The sequence below is a fragment of the Tigriopus californicus genome, chromosome 1 (assembly GCF_007210705.1).
Source record: "Tigriopus californicus strain San Diego chromosome 1, Tcal_SD_v2.1, whole genome shotgun sequence".
Classification (NCBI taxonomy): Eukaryota; Metazoa; Arthropoda; class Copepoda; order Harpacticoida; family Harpacticidae; genus Tigriopus; species Tigriopus californicus.
Genome location: NC_081440.1, coordinates 15,936,734 through 15,959,938, shown reverse-complemented (window position 1 = coordinate 15,959,938; position 23,205 = coordinate 15,936,734). Strand labels below are relative to the sequence as shown.

The 23,205-nt window shown below is 43.2% G+C and overlaps 2 protein-coding genes across 2 annotated transcripts in view; one reads left to right on the top strand and one right to left on the bottom strand.

Annotated features, from left to right (window-relative positions):
- The window catches only part of LOC131889641 (voltage-dependent T-type calcium channel subunit alpha-1G-like), an 89,520-nt gene that overhangs the window by 57,508 nt on the left and 8,807 nt on the right, over positions 1-23,205 (bottom strand). The gene's annotated exons all lie outside the window — the stretch shown is intronic.
- LOC131884299 (zinc metalloproteinase nas-31-like) lies at positions 203-22,277 on the top strand. Its single transcript, XM_059232032.1, has 8 exons — positions 203-730; positions 1,830-2,023; positions 2,765-3,423; positions 3,495-3,585; positions 4,388-4,517; positions 6,275-6,471; positions 14,490-14,589; positions 21,780-22,277. The coding sequence occupies exons 1-8, from the start codon at positions 711-713 to the stop codon at positions 21,970-21,972; spliced, it is 1,584 nt and encodes a 527-aa protein (XP_059088015.1). The 5' UTR covers positions 203-710; the 3' UTR covers positions 21,973-22,277.

Below are 23,205 nucleotides of genomic sequence, written 5' to 3'. Positions count from 1 at the left end.
CTTTGCTAATTTCAGCCCCTCCGGCCGCTTCTTGGCCAAAATCGAATCTGGGTCAAACTTGCACGAGTCAAACGAGTTGTTCAAAGTCACCTCGAATTCGGGTCTACCTTAATCCTTGTTCGCCATAAACTCCACGCGTGATGAAATAGGCTGTTCACATTCTATTCAAATCAGCCCTCGTTCGTTCGTACATTTTCTACTAGCCCTATACTCCTATATCTATCCATTGGCGGGTTCAGCTGCCGTGAGGCGTTCGAGCAAGCGAGACCGCTTTCATCGCTCGAGTCTTCGTTCTCTCCGGATTCTCAAGCTAAAAATGGCTCGTCGATTTTCCTTCCAGACCTCGTTGGATGTACGGATGTACTCAATTGTTCACTCACCGGTTTCACCGAGTCGGGTTTTTGAAGTGATCGCCGTGCTGCCCAACAGGACACTCGATCCAGAGGGCCCCAAAACTGGCCAACATAGTACCTCGGTTGTTTGCATTTCGAACGAGGTGCTGTGGACCACTCTTAGACGGACAGTTTCTCAAGAGCGATCATCTCGATGACGAAGAGCAAGGGGAGGAGGAGGAGCTGGATGATGATGATGATGATGCTCAAAGTGGAGATGAGGTGTTGTGCTCAGTGAAGAGTGAGTCCATTGTCTTAAGCTGTGGTGTCGTTCTCCGCGGTTGTTCATGCTCAAGAGAATGAATTATTGGTGGTCAAATGAAAAACATACGAGACAGGTGAGATAAACAGTAACACACACACACACATGGGGTTGGGGGAGGATTTGAAAGGGACATTTTTGAAAGGGAATGTCTCCATACATGTGTGGGAAGATTATTCACAATTAAGTTGCGATATGCTTTACTTTGGCGGAAAATTTATCGACAAATGTTTTCTTATCGTCTTTAATGGTCTGAATATTGCTTGAGTTTTCTGACAACCCTTTTGTGAGAAAAGGCTTTGGTTACAACACATCCACGTAGGTCTCAAAGGCATGAGAATTTTAAGTATAACTACCAACAATGTTTTTTAATTTAGCTGCGTAAGATTGAATTTCAAATTGTCACCATTCATTGGATCGGATTAAATCTTGCTGTCGAATAAAGGACAGTCTCGTACGTATGTTGGGGTTGCGTTTCAAAAGGTCGGTGGTAAATAAGACAATAACTTTTTTTTAGCAATTAATTAACACTTTTATTTGGAGTGTGTTGATGGCGTCAATTTCTGGTATTTTTTGTGGTATTCAATCGGTAGCTGGGCTGAATTCATTCGCAAGCCCTTCAACTAATAATTATCGGACTTTTAAATACAATCAAGTCCTTGATACATATACTATTTATTTTTCCCACCAAACTGAAATATTTTGTTTTGGGTATTAAGCTTATTAAAATAACTAAAAGAGAAAAACAATGCTTGAAACAAAAAAGTAAATTCTTCCAGACATGTGTCATCTCGATAATCATTGACACCTACCGAAGATAATAGAAGTGTCTTGAACAATAATTGATCATAATACATACAATGCATACACCCCTAACACATGTACATCCAATCTTTCGGATAGCATGCCCGTTTTGGGATAAATCCACCTTTACTAGCTTCAAGAAGCTTGCGACAGTGTAGTACGTATATATTGGCCAGGAATTCAAAAGGCTGGCCTATTTCCTCGCATCAACACTGACTACTGTCCTAACTTAGATCAGTCACTCTATAGAAAAGTTTCTTTCGACTCTTCGAGGCTGGATACTAGTTGGATATTGGTGGCTAAAAATTCTGGGACTCGATCACGCCCGAAATTGTTGTTACGCTTTTTTCCTCCTCTTTTATCCATTACAGATGGCTCACTGATGGCCTCGTCTGGATCATAATGGTATGGATAAGCATCCACTTTCCTCCTTCCTTCTTAGGACGACGTCCTCGAGGCCGACTGAAGAAGAGGAAGAAAGGGAACACGTCTCCTTTTCCGTTTCAATGGAGTCGTTGGTTGGCTCTTCTTCTCTTCTTTGCTCAGGGTTTCTCGCCCCTTTCTGGTAAGTGAGGAAAGAAAGTTTCTCTGAAAAATGCCGACTGATTATTTGAATTAGGCGGCTCTTACGAGGGCAAATGCAAGAGGAAGCCCCTAGAGAGCTCCATGATATTTGCCCTTGCTCGCTGGGAGAAATGAAATGAGAAGTAACGAGCCAGCCGTCAAAAAATAAGTTATTGCCAGGCATTTTTCCTCACCAACCTCGAGTGATAGAATTGCCTTCCTCTTAGCTTCCTCAAGCTTCAAGGGATTCCGTGAATCAAAGTACGAGATCCTCCTCTATTTTTTTAAATTGTTCTGAATGCTGTATGCAGCTTTAAATCGGCATGAAGTCGAGGATTGGCAGTCTTGGCACGATTCTGAGATGACTTTTCAGAAGAGAGATCGAAAGGGAAAGGAGAATCTCAAAGTTTCCGGCGAATGAACTTGATCAAAGGTGGACAATAAAAAGGGAGTTTCCATCCATCCTCGTTATTGTGACCCACTCTTTTTTTGTTTAAAGTTGGATGATCATCCTTATTTCCTCAAACCATGATCAGTCATGGCCATACTCTACCCGTAGCTTTTCCTACTCCTAAATATTTTCATATACATTTCATATAAACGTATGACCATTTAACTTTCCGTCCAAATGATACGTTTGATTTCTAATTCAAGATCTTCGTACTTTAATGTACTGTATTTGTACTTTTACTTAATGGCTTTGTACTACTGTACTTTGACCGTCTTTTCAATTCGATCCTAGCTCTCCAACAGTTCTACGGGTTCCCTTCTTCCCATGGGCGTCACAATTCCTATGGATCCCCACAATGGAGCCCATTCCGGACTAGTCGGCCGGCCAAGTTCAATACGCCAACAAGCCATCAGCCCCTGTGGGCTCCCAACCATCAGAGCCATTGGCCGGGGTCCAGGCAAATTATTCAGACACCAATGGCGTCACGGAATGCTTTGTGGTTGCCAAAGACCACAAGCCATTCCAAGGCGTCCAATCACCAATTCTCCTCCTCTTGGCTTGAGTGGAATAATCCGAAGGCTCAGGGATCCAATTGGCAGACCTCGTCAAAGAAAGAACACCAGCAACGGCAGCACCACCATCATCATCAACAACAACAACAACAACAACAACAGCGTCAACAACAAACCCCACCATTACCTACTCAACAGTGGAGCCACAACTTGGGATTGACACCAGTGCGATTCCAAGGCGGGGATAACGACGACATCAATGCAATTCAGCTTTTGGGTGAACCGGATAAAGTCAAAGGGAAGGGGCATCTTCACCACCTTAGTAACATTAACAGCAATCAAACATTAGAGCACGGTATCAGTCTGGTCCACACCAAACCCGAGCGAGAAATGCGAACCCTTATCGTAGAGGGCGATATCGCCACAGATATTGAAGAAGTGAGTCGGGAAAACCAGTCCTCCCCCCCTTTCTCTCGGTTTGGAATGACAATTGGTTCCTTCTCTTACAGAACTTGTTCCGTTTAGGCATCCGATGGGATCTTTATCCGAAAAAGCGGTGGCAGAATAACACCATTCCCTACAAACTGAGTCAAGAATACGGTAAGATAGGATCGGGATAGAGCAACACTTGATTGTAAGTCCTAAACTCACTCGAAACAACCAAGATTCCAAAGGGTCATAGCAATAAATATGATCCAAATTTACACAGCATTTTTTTTCTAATAAAGAAAAAGGGACCAGTATCGTTTACATTATGGCACTCTTGTGATAGAGAGATGACAAATTATGGCAAAGGTGCACAATTTTACTTACGAAGGAATATGAGTATTTAGGAATAGATTTACAAGTTCAATGCACCTACCACCTTGGGGGGCGAAATAAGCCAGTCAATTGTATCCTAATAGCCTCTCATCATCGGACACTATCATCTTTTCAACTCTTCCACTAAAGATCATGGAGAAGTTTATAGGGGGAAGTTTGAGCAGGCGATGAATATTTTTGGGTTACCCTGTCGAAGCTCGTTCGTTTACGTAGATGCCAGCGGAAATGAGATGCGGTGAGGGAATAAAATCAAGATTACTTTTATTCAAATTGGTCGCCCAACTTGGTGTGTCCACCATATGCAAATGACACGAAAGTGCCCTTTTCACAGCTAGCCAAGCCAATGAGGCTGAGCACTATGGGACTGATGTCCATCAGTTGGTGTGTTTGTTGGGTTTGTCTGAGTTCGTTTGTCTGAGGGGATACCAACTTTCAAGTTAAGTTTCGAATCCACTCACGAGCAGATAAAACGAAAATGAAAGGGAATTCATTCACCCGTTTGGATCTGCTCCAACCGGCAAAGTAAAGCATCTGATTCGCAAAATTTGTATCCCATTTGTATCTTCACTGACTCTTTCAGGCACACGAGAAGTCACCATGATCGAATCAGCTTTGAAAACGTTCCAATTCTTGAGCTGTTTGCGATTCGAAGCCTACAACGGAACTCAAACTGATTACCTGTACATTCATCAGTCGAAAACCAGGCCGGGGTAAGTTGAATCGAATATATCGCACCGGGTCTGTCAATATCACAATGTTCGGATACAATCTGGATTTGAAAGCGGTTTGGAAACTCGTTTGATTGGGTTTGCTAGCAATGTTGTTTTGCAGTGGGAGAAAAAGTACGATAAATCCAGTCTAATTCTGGCGGACCACTCAGCTATATTTTCTTCACTTTGGTCCTGTTTCGTCATCATTGCTGCCCCGAAATTTTGGTGAGGAGCTTTTGAAGGAGGAGGGAAGAAATTAGAGTGAAGCAAAGTATTAACCCGAAATCAAGGTATCTGTGTAGTGAGGGCCTAAATGCTCAATGGTAGTACGAAGCACGTTCACATACGTTCAACATGGCTAGTTGACCGATTGCCTTCCAATGAGGCGCACGTCAATTCCCATTCTGGACAGGGTTACTATTCTTTTTTGCTCGAGTATTGCATAACTTTAGCCCTTTCTGGCTCTTTATTATTCAAATTTGGTACCAAAATGTAGGTTAAACAAGGCCCTGGCCTGAAACGCTACAAAAGGTTACGGCTAAGCAAGAAGATTTAGGATTTGAGCACCTAATCGCCAGCAATGATGTTCCATTTGAATGCGAAATGATAATCGTGCATCAAAACGCGTTTTTGTGGACATCCATTGTTGAAAGAGCGAGGATAATACTATCTGCTTCAAGGCCATTTTAGGAGGGGTTTGAGCCCTGGATTTCACGAAAAAAAAAATCTCGGATTCAAAGGAGCAAAACATGGATTGATGGGCAGGCGTTGTTGAGTCCCACTTTCCGTGGTAAAAACATACCGCCACACTCAATGTGCGTGTGTGAGAGAGAAGGAGTAATGTATATCGAATGTATGGGTGGGTATGAGTAGCTGCATACTTGTTCTGTTATTCGTCTGGGAAGGAAGAGATGCCCGTTGGGAAACCAATTGTAGAGAGCACAAAGGAATGAAACTCCCCTTGAATATAACCCTTTCAAACCATTCAACTGAACCTTTGAATCTTGAATCGTATTTCAAGACCCGGTGATAAACAAACAGTCCTGCTTTACCAAAATGGATTTTCCGCCCTCCAATGATGCCTGAAGATTCTGTTTGCCTTAGATTCAGTAGTTAATTAATCTTTTTTTACTATGCCATTGTACAACCAAGTGGCCAGCTGAACGAAGTCTAGGCTATAAAACTGCTCCCCAAATTTAGATAATGCTGGTGTGCTATGCTGTAAATCATAATCACAAATGAACGACTTTATGGTAGGTTGCGAGATTTGGATCGAAGCATTCCGCGATAATACAGACCTACCGCATATTTTGGGCCAAGAACGTAGCCTTTTAGCTACATTAAACTTAACACAATTATTCTTTCAACTCTAGTCCAACTCGAGAAATGGACGTCAGATTTTTGCTGCATACGACAGTTCCAAGAAAATGAACAAATTTCCACATTCCATCCGAGTAGCTGTCAAATTAAGATGCTTTTCCCCTCAACTTTCAAGCTTTCCCCTCAAGTTTATGATTCACTGAACGAATCTTTGGTGGGAGTCCTGGGGGAAGTGGGGAAAGATTGTACGTTCCACCCAGATTGTAACAATGGATTGAAAGCGATCTTACCTGAAAGACGAAATGATAAAATAATGATTTTCCATTAGTGTTACCATGTTTGTCTGATCTAAATCCTGGTACTTAGGACCCAATCCATCACTCGGGATCCAGTATCTCGCACGGGATCAGTCATTGTCTTAATACCTTTTACCTTAGATGTTGGTCGTACGTGGGTCGGCGAGGCGGGCGTCAGGATTTATCCCTTCGTCCCCCAGATTCGACTTCGTGCCATTGTCTATGTGACGTGGGTCGGACCCTGCACGAGGTCATGCACGCCTTGGGATTCTACCATGAGCATTCCAGACCCGATCGGGATCAGTTCATCCACATCTTGAGCACCAACGTCAGGAAAGGTAAGTCTAATCCGCTAACTCGGGGCTTGCCTCAATGGAGGGCCTCTCGTTTTTTACTGATAATGGGATTATGTAGCCTTGATCAGGGCTGAGCGGGGGAGATCGTGGGTTGCTATGGTTGTAACGGAACAGAAAGGTGAGGTTTGCTTCACCTTCTTTTCTGGTTCTTGGATACCCCGGCCAAAGGCCAACTGGGATGCTCGTAACCCTTTATGTAGAGGCTCAGCGGCTAACGGACGGACAACCACTTTGGAGTGCGAATGAACTTGCTAAGAAAGAAAAAAAAAGGACGGGCTTTTTTCCTTTTGGGGGAAAGAGCTGAAATAATAGAAAGTAAGCCCTCCATTTTCGCTTTCCTTTGAAATGAATGAAAGGATTGGGAGCTAGCTGCTGGGCATCTAGACGAGATCTGAGTGAGTTGGAGGCAACTTTAAGAAAGAGTGTAAAAAACGACCGTGAAACTGAAACGACGTTTCCACAATTTGTCAGGACTTCCAAGGTCTGAGATGTCACTCAAAGTCAATGGGAGGAAGACACACAGAGACAAGAGAAAGAGGCCCCCTAACCTCTAAAATGAATCCATTTTACAACAACAACCTGTCAATGCCAACGAGGCTGAAAAAGAATAATCGAGAGCGTGCTCGGAGAGAGAAGACCCGCTTGCCAAATCCTGATCTCTTTTTTCATCTCCTCCCAATTCCCTAAAAAAAGGACACTAAATAAGCCTGTCAATCATTCCAATTGAATTTTATGAGCCTTCACCTTTTTGGCCGTTTCCACTTCATTTTAAACCCAACGTTGTTGTTATTTGCACGGATATACAATTTGAAAGAGTTTTGAACCAGGGCATGTGCACAGGTTTTGCATTGTTGAGCTATTTGTTCCGTTCAAGTCTGATCCAAGAAAAATGCTAACTTCTTGGCCCTGGGATCAGGAAACTACCGGAGAAAACGGATAGAAAGGCTTGATGGTGCTCTTTGGGAAACTATTCAAACATGACAGCCATTTTGGCTTTGAAATGTGCATTTGATTCTTGCATAATAAGCCTAGCAGAGATAGCACTGTGCAGCAGGCAGAGTAGGTAAGTAATATAATGTACATAGAAGGTAGGTCGATGGACGAACACACACAGAGTAAAGGATTTGTAGCTCAAGCATGAGCACCATTTCTCAACTAGAAAATTAATTACTTTCCCCGGAGGCCACGAAGAAAAGCTCAAGCGACGACGTCTAGTTCAGTAAATCATTGAAATGTGAATGCATGCATTGGGAATCAGCTTGGCCTTCGTCCTCCTCCTCGTCCTCTCTCTCTTTCTCTTAACCCAATTCACTCATGCATTGGTCGTTTGTGATCAGCTGGTGGCAGCTTGTAGCAGCAGTAGCCATTGACTTTCAAGCTCCCTAGGGTGGCTTTTACGACTCAATCATTCAAATATTTGACAATAAAGTGTAGTGACCCTGGAATTTGGTCTTCAAATGGTCATGAAAAAGTTAAACCACCAAAGGGTGCCTGAGGTCCTCACTGTACATACGAATGGAACCAAAATGATCCATCATTCCAGTTGTTCCATGCCGCTTGAGTGGGCTCTCATTTCCTTGGGCCATTTTTCCTTGACCCGAGAACATGGCCTGATCCAAGTGTGAGCTATGGTTGATCCAAATGTCCAATGTACGGGATTCATTTCCATGAAATAACATACGAAAAGTGCATTGGCTCACTTGTGGGTCGTTCTTTTATCCTTGATATAAAAAACCACCAATGTAGTCCAATCACCGTTGGTCGATGGCCTCACTAGGAGTTTTCATTTTGACACACCCGATGTTGAGTCTGCCGTCAGGGTTGTCAATCTTGGTCACTAGTGGCCCCCCGTTGACAGTTTCTTGGTCGTTTTTCCTCTCTTCTCCGTGCGTCCGATTACCGCAAATTTATAACCGTCGTAGACACCGGTATCGGTCTGGGGAAGGGCCAAAATTAAAACAAGGACATGAAGGGTAAATGCTATGAAATTTCACCCAAAGGCTCAGGCAGTAGACGGTCTTTGTCTGTTAAAAAAGGTTTTTGGTTCATAAAAAAAGATTGGGCGCCATTCGTTTTCCTGGATTTACATATCTCGTGCATCAGACGACCAACATGCAAACTCCTTAAACGGTACTTTGACGTTATGCTCCTTTATTGCCTTTCCAGGAGATTGCTTCATAAACACTTTCAAATGATTGTCTTTTATACGCAACAACTTGCCAAGTTCAAAGGTAAAAAATGTAATATACAACAAAGGGATGGGAAGGATGTCTAATGAGCTCAAGATTCATGACAAGTAGTATAAAACAAGTTGGGTCGAAATTTGAAGCCGTCAATCTTTGCCAAGACGGTCTTCAGTTCTCAATCACGTCTTATTACGAATAATTGAAAATTGAACCCATTCACTGGGATACAATATGGTCATAGCTTTTACATTAACACGAGTTACTTGGAACTATTCTTCGAGCTATTTCAAAGTACTACGTATGTTGTTCGTACGTACGCATATTGACAGGCCATTATCAAGTTCCTCGTGTTTTTAGAGGAGAGGCAAAGGATTGCTTCAGCATAAATATTTGAGACCTTAAGAAGGTCATTATAACAATGATATGGCACGTAACACATTGGGCAAAAACGTGCAACGCTTTGCATTCGGCAATACTAAGTTTCCAAGGGCGAGCCTTGCCGAACTTTGCATCATCCATATTTTGTCAATGTCAAATGGTGTTGTGTCTGGAGACGAGTTACCAGGCATCTGTTGACTATGGAGGTTAAGATACTAGGAAAGGGCTAGAGTCGAAAAAAGTCAAGTATGTAGGCTAATATGGAGGGCTGGGAATCGAATTTGGCACCCGTGTAAAGTCAAAAAGTCAATGGTTCCTCCTGCGTGGCACATAGCTCCACGACACTTCTCTTGTAGTAATAGTCAACAATGTTCAGGTAAAGTTCTAAAGCAATGCCGAAGAAGGATAGTGAGTTACGAGCAACTCTTCTGGGAGACATTGTAAATCCCTTATTAGAAATTCCAACGATTATGACATATAAATAAGAATCAAGTAGAAAATTGTATGCTGAATGATTGATAACTCGCCAACACTTTTGCAATCACCATTTCCAGCGAAATAGTACAAAGAAAAGAAGAGTTTGCATAGTTTTTGGTGACAAACTTAAAAAACATCACTTTTGTTAACCTTGTCTTTAGTTTTCTTTGCACAAGCTGAAGGCCAAAGATGATGATGAAATGTCGCTAGTATGCTTCAAGTGCTCCAAGTATACAGTATATAGCGCTCTGTTTATTCCTATCTGGTTGTTATAGGTGTTTGTAATTTTACCTTTGTAGAATTTGAAAGGTCTCTCATAGGAGTTTGTGGTGTATCTATGGTACTAGAGTGGATCAGCAATGAGTTATTCCGCAAAAAAACTAGTTAAAGTCAGGCATCGTTTATCTACGTTTGTTTGTCCGCAACAAGAGGAGGTAGAGGAGAATGGAAATGAACTTGACGTTCTGCCGTCGTCTTCAATGAATTGGTTGGAAGAGAATTGCAATGTCTCTGTTGGCAAGGACATTTAGACACCTAGCAATACAACCTGACTCCTATAAGCTTTTTGGTTTGCTCCTAAGTTGAATCAAATTCCAAGACGCATGTTCATTTAGCAAAATCTTCCTCGATTGGCATCTATCAAGAAGAGCAGGGCCCATTTATCAAAGGACTTTTTGATCAACCTGCGCTCCTCATTCATGTCTGGTATATCATCATCAGTCATTTAAGCACACGTAGATGACATCAAATGGTAAAGAATGATTCAAAATGCTTCAACTAGCGTCCAGATTCTCCGAGGGGGTATTACTGAGAAGGGCTGAGTATGACCGAAATAGCAATGTTGAAGCCACGCCACAAAACAAATGAGCAATAGTGTCAAACGGAAACTACATTTGTGTGAAATGAGAACAATAAAAAAGGCATCGCAATAACGCCAAACTATATTTGCAATTGATAAACTTGTTGTCATGCTTGGCCTGAAAGCTCAATCCTTGATCCCTGACACTGAGGAAGCCAGCCAAATTTGTCCACGATCCAGAAATGAGCTTTTGAGGCCAAACGAGACTATCCATTGTGAATTGAATATGGCATCATAGTGAAGACATTTTTTAATTATTTTCAATTCACACATAGTTTCCACATGACGCAATTGTTCGTTAGTAATGTCACAATGATTCGATTTTTGTATGCCACTCCTGCACATCCCTTCCCAGTGGCACCCCTGGCGGAGATTCTGGACCCTATTTGAAGCACTTTGATCCATTATTTATGTCAGGGATACTCCCAACGAAATTTCAACACATTCGAACAAAAGTAAGAGTCTGACAATGTGTTCCATGTTTTTTTTGGATTTGGCCAATTTGGCTTCCCAGCCCTGTAGAGCACTTGCGCTCCGACCTTTCTCTTAGCGTTTGACTCCAAGAATGAGCTCTTAATCTCTGCACAGTGCTCGAGAATGGTTTAAGGTTTGAAACGGCACACGTCATTCTAAGAAAGATTTTGCTTTCCTGAATGCATTTCTCTTGTACCTAATTGGACTTCCGAGAACATTCAAGTCCACAGCCAAATCAAACTATCATACAATAAGATGCGTGTATATGTGTGTGTGTGTGTAACTGACGTTTCATTCTAACATGTTTCGAAAACACTTGGCAGGTTTACTCTCCGTGATAATGTTTCATGTCAGACAGACATTTCGAGCGAGCTCGCCGAGCCTCTTCGTCACATAAATGAGGGTCGACAACATGAAACATTCCGGCGTAACATTATGCACACGAGTGCTCACCAACCACATTGGGTCCAGTCGGTGGGTCGACCCCAATGGGCTGGTTGCCTTCACCTCCGTCTCCTGTTCCCTTTCCTTTTCCTCCGTTCTCAACTCATTGTGAGTGATGGTTTCTCAGTTGCTGGGATGGGTAGTGGATGGGCTGCCAACTAGGCGAGCTTATGCCAACCAAGGTCACGGGTAATGATGATGAGGATAAAATTACAAGCAGCATGATGATCGTGATTTGACAAGGAAGGGAATATCTCCATTTACCTCGCCAGGAGATCGAACCATAAACGCCAGCCGTGAATGGGTTCTCGTCTGACTCAAAACCAATACCGAATTTGGCCGAGATCCCAAGAGATGAAGCAATCCTCATCGTCGCTGTTGTTACTATTTGAAGCATATATTTTTGCACTTTCAATCGCAGTAATGCCGAATCAAAAAAAGAAACTCAAACTAGAGCCACCTATAATTATTAGTAGAGAAAGAGTTGAAAGCATATCCTTTATGTTCGTTTTTTTTTTTATTTTTCCCAATTTCATTACCCTCTAATTTGAAGTTTTATCAATCAAAAAACAGTAAGTCAAAATTGAGGTCTGGAGACCCTTAGTGTTGGCCTATCATGTTAGATTACGCCTTGGCCACATAATTCGCTCATGGATATCAAAGAGATCATCCAACTGGACCCCCAAATCGGGCCTTTTTGTTAGCAATTAATTCAATCCTAATTTTGCGGTTTGTGACCCCACAAATGATTGCTTATAGGTAAATATTCCTAACGATGCCCATCCTTTGATCAAATATTGATTACCTTTATAAGGTGAATATTTTTTAATGCGTCACTAAGCTTACAATTGGTCAAACTGTTCCTAAACTATCTTTGACACACCCCATGGGAATAACTAAAATTGAATCTAAACCAGATAGTATCTCATAACTAACAATTGGTTTGACGAATGATTCCTTGATCACAACGCATTCCTTGTGGGTGATGATTAAGGTTCTTAAAGTTATGCATAAAAAGACCTGAATATGCAAATAAAGATGCAAAAAAACAAGTCCAGGATGCAAATAAGGATGCAAATAAACTTCAAAAATGCTTTAAATTGTTATGGCATACTAAGATATTTTAAGCTGTTTGTTTGGGTGAACACATATATTCTAATATCAGTATGCTCTGATTCCAGTGGATCAGCTTCTGAACAGTAATCCGAAATTTCCATAACAATCACAGGTGTTGTCAATACAACAGCTTTGAATTGTCCGTCCAATGAATCGATGACTACATGTAAAACTAGGTTGAAATAAGTAATCAGCAAACACATTTAAGCAGAATTGAGTATAAAAATCCGTACACGTTAGTCCCGCTAGCTGTGGAGCCGCTTTTACAGTGTCTCAATCTAGATCTAGTTATCCCCTAGCACTTTTGGCATTGATGTACGATCTTTTTCATCCACCTCTCCAATGGGTTCTTGTCAAAATGGGATCGATCCCCTCTATGTGGAAATTTGATGCGAATTTCACGATGAGCAATGCCATCAATTTGCGCTCCAAATTCAAAGCCCTTCTTGGGCGGAAGAAAAGAAGGAGGAGAAATGGGAGGAGAAAGAGGCGGTGGGTGGGGGATCCCTTGGTACCGTGCTGCTGAGTGAGGGAGGCGGTACACAGAGAGGACTAACATCCATCTCAAAAGGGGAGCGGCTCTGGCGTTAAATTAGATTCCGAAATGTTACAAAGGGACCTTGGAAAAAATGGCACAAAAGTGCGCATTTCTAGCTCTCTCGAGGTCGGTCACCTCAGTTCGTTCCTACACAAAGACAAACTGAGCAGTACGATTCCCTCACTCACCCACCGCAAGCTATTTCCTTCTCTATTCTTTGTCGACAATTGTGGTTCAATCTCGAGAGCCGATTGGATCTTGGGCACACCATGATCTACCGACCAAGAGTAAGTTCCGTTCCAAAAAAGCAATCACAAACGCAAGGACCAGAATGAAACTTCAACAACTCGGGTTTTTGATCCTCGGAACAAATCTCGATCATCAATTCAATGGCTCTCCACGGCCAAAGGAACACAATCTCAAGAGGTGTTTCACCGATTTCCTCTTTGTCCGGATAACGTACCTGTTGGTTTTATTGCCTGACCCGAATCTTGGACACCCCCTTGGGGAACCATTCGAATCCAGACTTAGGGACCTGAGCGAGTTCAATTCTGGCGGGTCAAATCCAGGAGACTTCATCAAGATTGAACACAAGTGCAATTCGAAATACAATATTTTCAAAGTGCAGCACTTTGTAAAAGGCTGGGTGTACCCTATGTGCTCATTTGTAATTAAGTTGTCGATGATATCGTATCTCAATCAAACAACTTCATTGTTTGTTTGGTCTTCAAATTGCCCGCTGAAACACTAGCTCCGAGCTATGGATCGCATTGGCAGTGTCTTTTTCAGATCATATTGGGCCAAGACGATGATACAATCGGATCGTGTGTGCCTTTTCTTCTTCAACGTCGCATCTGACTCTTTCCCTGGGGGGGGTTCAATTTCAGGCACATTCATTTCTCTCTGGTTCTCACACATTCACGTACAGGAACTGCTATTGGGGAAGGATTTCTCGGCGATGAGAACGAGAAGGATCAGGTTTTCAAGGCAAGTGCTCGGATTTTGGTTCCCTTTCTCTTTGGTTCCCCTTCCCCAACTCGAAGCACAATGGAACAAATAGCCGACATGTTGTACTACTGCACTACTGTACGTAGATGGAGCAGACGATCATCAACGGGTATTAAAAGGTTCAACGTAATGGACACTCTAGATGTTTCCGAGAAATGCCTGGGATGTAATCGTGGTATTCACATTTTCAAATGCATTCATTCCACTCAGCTACTCAGCTCTCTGAATTGTTCCATTTGGATGGAATTGGATCCCTTCCCTCCTTTCTCCTCTTCCCCCTTTCCTTGGGCTCCTCTTGAGTCCACACCAAATATTCAATGGAAGACGTTGAATGCACATGAATTGAGACATTTTTGTGACTCGAATACCATACATATATTGAACTAGCTAGCTAGAGCTGCCTGTTTGATTATTCTTTCTAGTTCATGCCTTTGTTTGCGCTCTTTGGGATTGGCTTCCTTCATAATAACTGCAGTCTTACTTAGTTCTGACGTTCTCCCTCTGTTCCTGGTTGTTCCAGGAAAATTGTCCAACTTCCGGAAGAAAACTTTCGACACCACGACGGCCGATTTTGACTACGATTACGACAGTATCATGCACTATGGACCTTACTTCTTCAGGTAAGAAATCAGTACAATCATCGCGATGAAGACGACATAATGATCCCATTGCAACCTTAACTGTCTTGGAGCTATCTCTATGTACAACTTAAGGATAAGGGGCTTGTTGGTTGCGGAATCAGGGATCCAATATGTTGTAAGCCAAATAAAATATCACATGGACCAAGAATTGGACCAAGAGGGAATTGGCATGAAGGTAAAAATTGGCCGAGCTGTTGCGTTTGTGGCTTCAATCTGGAGAGTACCCGATTCAATAGCTCCAGAGTGGTTTGGTAATAGTAAAGCCAAAGAAGCCTTCACTAGTTTGCCCATTACGGTAATGGAGGAAACACGAATAACTAGGATTGGTGTGCCTTTGGTCGCCATGGTTTGGCACTCTCGTTGGTTCAGGTGGTGGTTGATTGTTCTCCCGAATCTTCAATCCCCACAGTAGGAGAAGTACCATTGCCACCAACGCCATCACCATCGCCACCACCACCACCACCAACACCACCAACAATAACAACAACAACAACATCATAGTTCAGTACCAACAAAAGGCTAGCACAAAGAGTCACGTCGGTGTGGTCTCTAAATAAATTACTGCCTCACCTCGTTCTCGGGCTTCTTTTGCATACAATGGAACACAAACGATTCCAGCGTATTGCGCTATGCAGCACACAGCATAACAAGGCTCGGATCAGAGTAGCAACAACTTCGAGGAGTGAGCCAGGAACCCCGCACCAAAGACGACGACAAAGACGGGAATGAGAAGAGGACCCCTGGCTGGTCGTCGACCGCAAATGAAAATGAAAACTCCATGGACTCTCTCCCACTGACTCACTTGGGTTGTGTTGAGCGCAACAGCGAACGACAAGAGCCTCCGCAACGAACGAAAAAGTATAATTCAACTCTGAAGTCTCTCTATTTGTTTGAGCCAACCCCCCCTCCCCTCCCAGATCTCGTCATCAAGAAGCTGTTTCATTTAAAATTCCCTTACAAAAGTCGTTCCAATCTCTGGCTTCTCTGCTAGAGCGTGATCCTGACTGAGGCAACGGCAACAGGCCATTCAGAATTGTGGCATAGAATGTAATGAGAAATTCCACCCAGCCTTTTCGGGGCCTCATACCGGAGTTTACTGAAATAGAATAGAATATGCTTCCAAGTGAGTAGGATCCGTGAACTTTCATTTTTTCATCCGCCCACTGACCGAAGATGCACTTCGGCACTTGATCAACTAGGCTAGGAATCTGTTCAGACTTCAGACAAGGCTTTACTACAATATGCATTTACTACAATGTATGCGCTGTACAGTATACACTTTACACTTCTGAAGCGTGGTGTAAAAATGGATGGAGTGGAGTCTTCCAGAGGCAAAAGCTCTTTTCAGCTCTCTTTTTCAGCATCAGATTAGAGTACCCAAACAGTAGAGAACCGGCGTTTGCTTACAATCTCGATCGAGATATTCATCCAATTGAGCCACTTTGCCGTCCCATTGCCCGCCTACCGTTTAATGATTCATGTCCATGTTATTCAGCAAGGTGCAGGACAGACAATACGTATGTTCAGTCTCTATCGACACAGACCTCTAGCCTGAGATTGGGTTGAGTTGGATTAATGAAGGCTCTCTTCCCGGTGAATGGCTTGGCCAAAAAGAGTAGGAATTTCGTGTCCATTTTTCATGGCCCAGGAAATTTGCTCCACATTGAAGCTTGATGCTCAGACCACGGAGGGAGGGTGCCTCTTGCTCTCAGCCTTCGTTTATCGTATCAATTGTCGCTGGCATGAAGGTTACTTCAGGGGACAGGCACACACACACAACCCAATGGGATCCAATGTGGGGGGCTCAATTCGAAATTTTGTCTATCTTTGCCAGATTACAGATTGAGATACAATGTGGTCTAAGCCAATCCGACCATTGAACTTCAGCTCACCTTTAACGGTGACAAGAAAAGTCGGAGAACAATTTCGAACAAGTCATCGCAATGTCAGTCCCTCATTCTTGTAAATGATATACATAGAAGCTCTACATTACATTCGAGCTCTCCCTTATTTACTTGTGTAATCGTGGCCGGATGGGACCAAGTGTGGTCACTAAACTTTCGTGTGGCCGTCACTTGTTCCCCACAATGCACTTCCGTTGGTAAATTTTCAGCATAGATTACACTCTCACTCTGGCGTTTTCGTTTTCGTTTTCGGCGTCCTTTTCTTGTTCATACCATATTCGACCAACCAACCAGTGAGGCGGGCAGACGGACGGGCGAACGGGCGGGCAGGCAGGCAGGCAGTACAGATATATGATATCCACTTAGGAAAGTCTGTTCCCTTCTACTTGCCTTCCATTCTTATCGTTGACTGGCTCCTTGTCGTATAAAGGAACTTGTCAAACAACACCAAGAACGCAGTCACTTCCAACTACATACGTAAGTGTGCCTTCACACCATACCACCCATGACAGCCAACACGTCCTTCTTGTAGGGGGAAGACATCGCGATTAAGGGACTGTATTGGATTTAAGTTTGCACTCAAGTTCCATCGGTTCATCAATTTTTCAAAGATCCACCTTTCTCTCGATTTTGAGATGAGACTTGCGCCGTCAACTGGAACCGTCCCCATCCTTTTAAGTCTCCATTCCCAAAGTTGCTTGGAACACATGGGAAAAAATGGAATTGAAAATTGCTCGACAACAGATATTGGATTGGGGAAAATCGGTTGGCAGTTGTTTGTCTATGATTTATTGGGACCAATTGGGAACGCCAGACAACGCCAGGGTGAGAGAGTAGTGCGTACGTTGCACACAATCCAACGAGAACTAAATCATCCGGTACAGTTCTGATCGATGGCGGAACCAATCGAAAATTGGGCTCCAAATTCAATAATTTAATGGTGTTTTGCCGGAGGTGGGCATGGTGGAAAGAGAGAGGGGATTGTTATTTTTGCCCGTGGCAATCATTGTATTTCTTTAGACCATTTTTTGTGAGGAGGTGAGGAGGAGGATATTTTTTAGTGCCTTGTGCTTAATCAAGGGGCGATTATTTGGCCACAAGACACTGAATAATGTTGGAACTGGGGCAAACAGATTAATCAATTTTTCCCGATATCAAGCCAATCCATTGAAAGATAGAAGGAAGAGTCTTGCACATATTTGATATCGGCTTCTTCAAGACATTCTGACTCGGGAGACTCCTGCGTTCCGTGTCCCATTCAGTTCCACCTAATCTGGAGGAATTTTCTTCCTCTTTTTGCTCGTACTGCTGGAGCTAGTGTTGCTGGCTATTTCTTTCATATTCATAAACAATCCTTGTGCGTCCTTACGCCCATTTATCCAATCCAAGCCTGTTGCACACCTGGCATTCCCTCTCTTTTTGCAACTCATAACTCGTCCCCAAAAGGGACCTCTTATGAACAAGAATTTCTCATTCCAGCCTTTCATGTTCAATTGTTGCTTGCTCGGCCTTTGCTTTTGGACACTGAAGACCGTTGAAGAGGGCACACCCGAATGAGTGAGTGAGTGTACGTGGGTGTGGGTGTGGGTGAGTGAGTGAGTGAGTGAGGGAGGGAGGGAGTAGAGCGTCGTCTATTGCACTTCACTTGTCCTGGTCGAGGCCCTGGTCAGAGATTAACGATATCCAATTCTCCACTGAATTGGCTCTCTCTCTTTCTCTGTCGGCAAAAAATAGAGAATGGGATTTGGGGACATGGTCGACCTCCTGGTCCAATGATGTTATAAGATGGACGACTCAAAATTCCGTCAAGAATGGTATAAGTCCTGTTAAGTACATCGTACCTACCTACAACTATGGCTCTTGGCCTCCCCGATGATCTCCAGCTAAGTTCAGTTACCTCGTGTGGCGTTACAAACCTCACAGAGGCACTGGTTTCCTAGTCCCTCCGACCTCAACAACAAGACGAGAACGAAATCTGAAATCGGATTAACTCAGGGGGGTCTTTTCCTGTACAAAGCTTTCCATACGTAAAAGAGATTCTCCCACTGTCACATTGTCATAGGATGAATTCATAAGAAAGACGACAAAGATTACCGCCCTTACAATCCTCATTGGAGCAACACACAACTAGGCTATGATTTATAGATACGTACATCCCTTAGTCTTACATTGGGCATGAAAGCATATCTTAGATGAGAATGACACTGGAAAGTCGAAGAGACATCTTCGGGTTGGTGGACTTTAGACCCAGGATAGGCTAAACAGCTTTCTTAAACGGGTAAAAAAACTCAAAAGCCGAATGTTCAAACTTTTTTCTTTTCTCCAATTTGGTTTTCTCCCACACGAGAGTTTGACTACTTATTGAATACTTCTAATGAAAAGCCTCAGCCTGTCTCTTGAGCATCAAAAGATTCATTGCTGACTTTGCATATTCAGTCCATCTTGCTCCCCTAAGCACGATCCAATAATCTATAGAGTACACCGATCCAACCAATTCCTGATCAGAGCTGGCAAGTTTAAAGTTCCAGGAAAGACGGATCTAATCTCTGCTCCTCGTTCCTGATTGTCGTGATCATAAAAAAAAAAGACGGACAATATGAAGTGATCCATGATTTTGGAAATACCTACATCGGGGGATACGTTCTTACCGACGAGTTAAACGAGTGTGTGAAGGTCGGACTGATCCGGAGATTCATCGTGCTTTCCATCACTTCTTGTCTGCGCGTCACGCAATGTTGCATGCAGTTTTCCGCATAGATATGTACGGTCGTAGATACACTTCCCACGACTGGAATGCATTGCTACTACTCCACTGTATGCACACCAAAACTGCTGACTATCGCATATAGTAGTACAAGAATGCCTACAATATGCTATGTAATATTTACCCTATGCTATATATGTATATTGGAAGGAGCTTCGGAGGAGAAAGCTCGTCCTTGATGACACAGATGGACTACTCAGATAAGAAAAAAAGAGCCCAAACTAACTTTTCTCCCGCAAGATTTGGCCCAGGCTTAGATATTCCCGAGAAATATAGAAAGAAAGCAAAACTTTTTGTTTCTTTGCCCCTCAAGAAAAGTTCGCTCTTAGTCCAGATATTAACCTTAGACCCATTATGTTATGGCGGCGCCTCATGCTTTGACACACAAACACACACTCAACGGCTTGTGGTGCAAATATGGACTTCCTGGGCAGAGTACAAAAAAGCACATAATGCCCCCTGTGGGTGGCTGCCTTCCCATGTTTGCCCCTCGGTGGAACAGCTCTCCGGGGCTTTGGGCCGCTACCGCCCTCTTTAAGGTGCCAACAACCACCATCTCGAACGTATCGCAACATGGTATGACCAATTTGTTCTCGGATCTATCCCGAATTGGACTTTCTGGACCTTTGACCTTCTCCGTTGCGTCGTCCACGCCATATCTGGTAATCAGATGAATTACTTGTCAGTGTCGCCCAGGGAATGTGGACATGAGAAAGAGAGAAGCCAACGACCCGAAACCGAGGAATCAGAGTTGTTTCACCTCGCCAACAAACTCGAACTCAACTAGAACACAACGACATGGCACTCTAACTTTGAATCAACACGAAAATCCCATTTGTGATACGACCAAAGAGGCTCGCTCCAAATGAGTTGGACGAGATGGCCCCTATAATTAGGCCGGATTTGATCAGAATTGATTGATCCTCGGATCTGAAGAAATAGTGAAGAAAGCGTCTCCCGATTGATTTCCAGGATGAAAAAGCCAATGACGCGAGCCTCTTAGTATTATTATAATTGATATGTTATGATCTTGCCGTATGAATCCGCCCTAATGATTAGAGGTTGGTGATCGACCACATTAAATCGAGATTGTGTCATTCAGCCCTATCCAGCTTTACAAGTCCATTTGGATTTAATTTTCTCCTTCGTTACTCAACTCCAACTAACACGGCCATTTCCTGCTATTTGCGTCCCTTTACGACCACTCTATCTATCTATGGTAGTAGCTTGATACTCTACGAGCGTAGGTGAAAGCAAGGCTCGTTAAAGTGGTGGATGGGCTTATTCGTCCACCCAGTGATAAAAAAAAAACTTTGGCACAAGCCTCGGTGAAACATGTTCCATTACTTTCAACTAAGATCTCATGCTGAGGGTCCGTGTAGGTAAGGTTAGTGTTGCTCGCCTACTGAGTTTCGTATCTCTTTGACTACCGTTACGAAATGCAATGAACCAGAGGCAGATAGTTCATTTTGTCAGCACACTCCTACACCTTGGTTGGGGAGTCATGGTCCGTCCCCTCAACCAACTCCACTCGGTTCCACCACTTTTTGGTCGGGCTCGAATCCACTTGAAGCTTGGAAGCTGCCCACCGTGCGAAAGGAAAGAGAAATGAGAGTCGACCAAACTTTTTCCCCTTCCATTTCCCCTTCTCAGAGTTACTTCGTTCATTTTGACTTTCAGGGATATTTTAAGTGTCTTAAAAAAAAAAAGAAAAGATTAGCCAACTTGAAAGTCGGCACTGCCAAGCTCAAATAGACTCGAACGAAAAGAGTCGTAATTTTGAGAGCCACCCACCGTCGTGACCTTCAAAGAGTGAAGCTTCAAGTGGTCAGATCAACAGGTCACACACAAGCCCTGAAGTAGAATCAACACCTGACGAGCGTACTTGAATTAAAAATGTCGTTAACCACATGTTCTTCCATCCAAACGCAGACAGACCACCGACCTGTTTGAGCGGTGGAGCGTTTGAGCGTTTGTGTGTACGAAGTGTCCCAAGGTGGAAATCGTCGTGAACGAGCTTTGATGTGCCCACTCTGTTCCCAAACTTGAACGCTTGAGACAAAGAAAGTTCCGCACGGTGTCTGATGTGTTTTGTTTCTATGGCCAAAAGAAAGTTGGTCACCATCAAGCAAGGAAAGAAGCAAGCCTACCACCCAACCAGCGACACCACAGGCTCGAGGACACGAGACACGAGGCTCGAGGCTCGAGGCTACAATACAAATGTCTTGATATGAGTATCAAGCTTCTGGAAAAAGCAAGCTATTGTCTACCCTAAGGGTCTGGAAAGACAGAAAGACACCGAGACTGTTGAGCAGTTGGAGTGACATTTGATGATTTAATCATGAGTGCCTTGGCCATTCGTTTGTTCCGTGGGAGGAGTCTAAATTGTTCTATGATGGCCTTTCTCGCTTTCTCACACACACTCTCTCTCTCTTACTCTCCAAATCCAAAGAATCATTTTCGTTATTAATTATCATCCAGTGTTATTTCTTCATTTTCAGCAAGAGCAAGAAGTCCAGGAAAGTGACGATTGAGCCGACCAAGTTTGGTGCTAAAATTGGCCAACGCGTCATGTTGAGCAAGATCGATTGCATGAAAATCAACCAGCAATTCGAATGCTTTGACGCACAGGACCATTGGAACAATCAGCGGATTCAGATCCTCTGTGGCATGCTCGGATACTCATTCAAGTGATGCGTATCATCATCATCATCATCATCATTCATCGCCCGGAAGCCGCCCAAATCCCGACCAACCTAAAGATTGACGGGAACAAACAAGTGGTCATGGCTCACACACAAATGGTGGTCAATGGGGTCCAGGGTAATGGGGGAGTAATGGGCAAATGGGAACGCAATGCTTTGACGTGGATCAAGAATAGAATAAGGCCAAAGGGTCGAGCTTCCGCTCAAGTCTCAATGGTCTCTCAGAAAGGAGACAAAAATAATGCTTTTTTGATGCCAAGCCCTCCTAGATGCTCAATAAATTTCATAATATTCGATATATGGTATGTTAGGGAAGCAAGTGGGTATTTGATGTTGTTTGATTATTTGGTCCCCAACTTTGGCATTGAAAAATGATCTTATTAGGACGAGGAAAAGGTTTAGTTCTCGCGTTCAGTCTTGCAAGCAATCGAATAATACGAAGGTTTGGAAAGAACCCATGTTTAGACATTAAAACTGTTGACCAACTGTTGTCTTTCTTCTCTTGGCTACGTAAAAATAACACACCACACATTAACTTTCAGAATATGTCAAAAAAAATTCGCATTATAGGTGAAGGATAAACTTAGGAAATCAAGTGAGAAATGATCCCCTTTCTCTCGCTTCATAAGACATTCCGATCGACCACCGACCATGCTTATGAGGAGTGAAATGAGCCGAACTAAAACAACCACCTCTATTAACATGCAATCCAAAGGTTACTGGTCCTTTTTCTTCTTTTGATTACGTAATGTTTATTCTTAGAGGGTTCAAGGCTCCAGATATACTGCAATCTTGGCAGCGCCTTCTAATTACGAGAACACACATTGACTTTGATGAATTGATGGAGGCCAAGGTAACAATTTCCATTACCTTGTGCCCCGCCCAAGCTAAAGATCCTTCTCTCCAGAAGATATGAAGATCCTTGTCATCAGTCAATATACGTAAGACCGTGAGCCTCTTCTTTGTTAGCTTACCTTGAGCTCAGTCACTTTAAAAGCCTTTCAATTTGAGACCTGAACCGCAGGTAAGTACTGTATTTGCCATTGGATTGCTCTCCTACAACTTTATTTCGCATTCTGTCAGGACTAATGATGAAAAGTATGAAGAAAGAAGATCCACGCCCACTAATAGTATTGATCTAAATACAATCTGGATACAATCCAGTAATGTTGAGTGGGCAGGGTTCCAGACTGGCCATGGAGACTTTCGGAGTGCCGCAGGG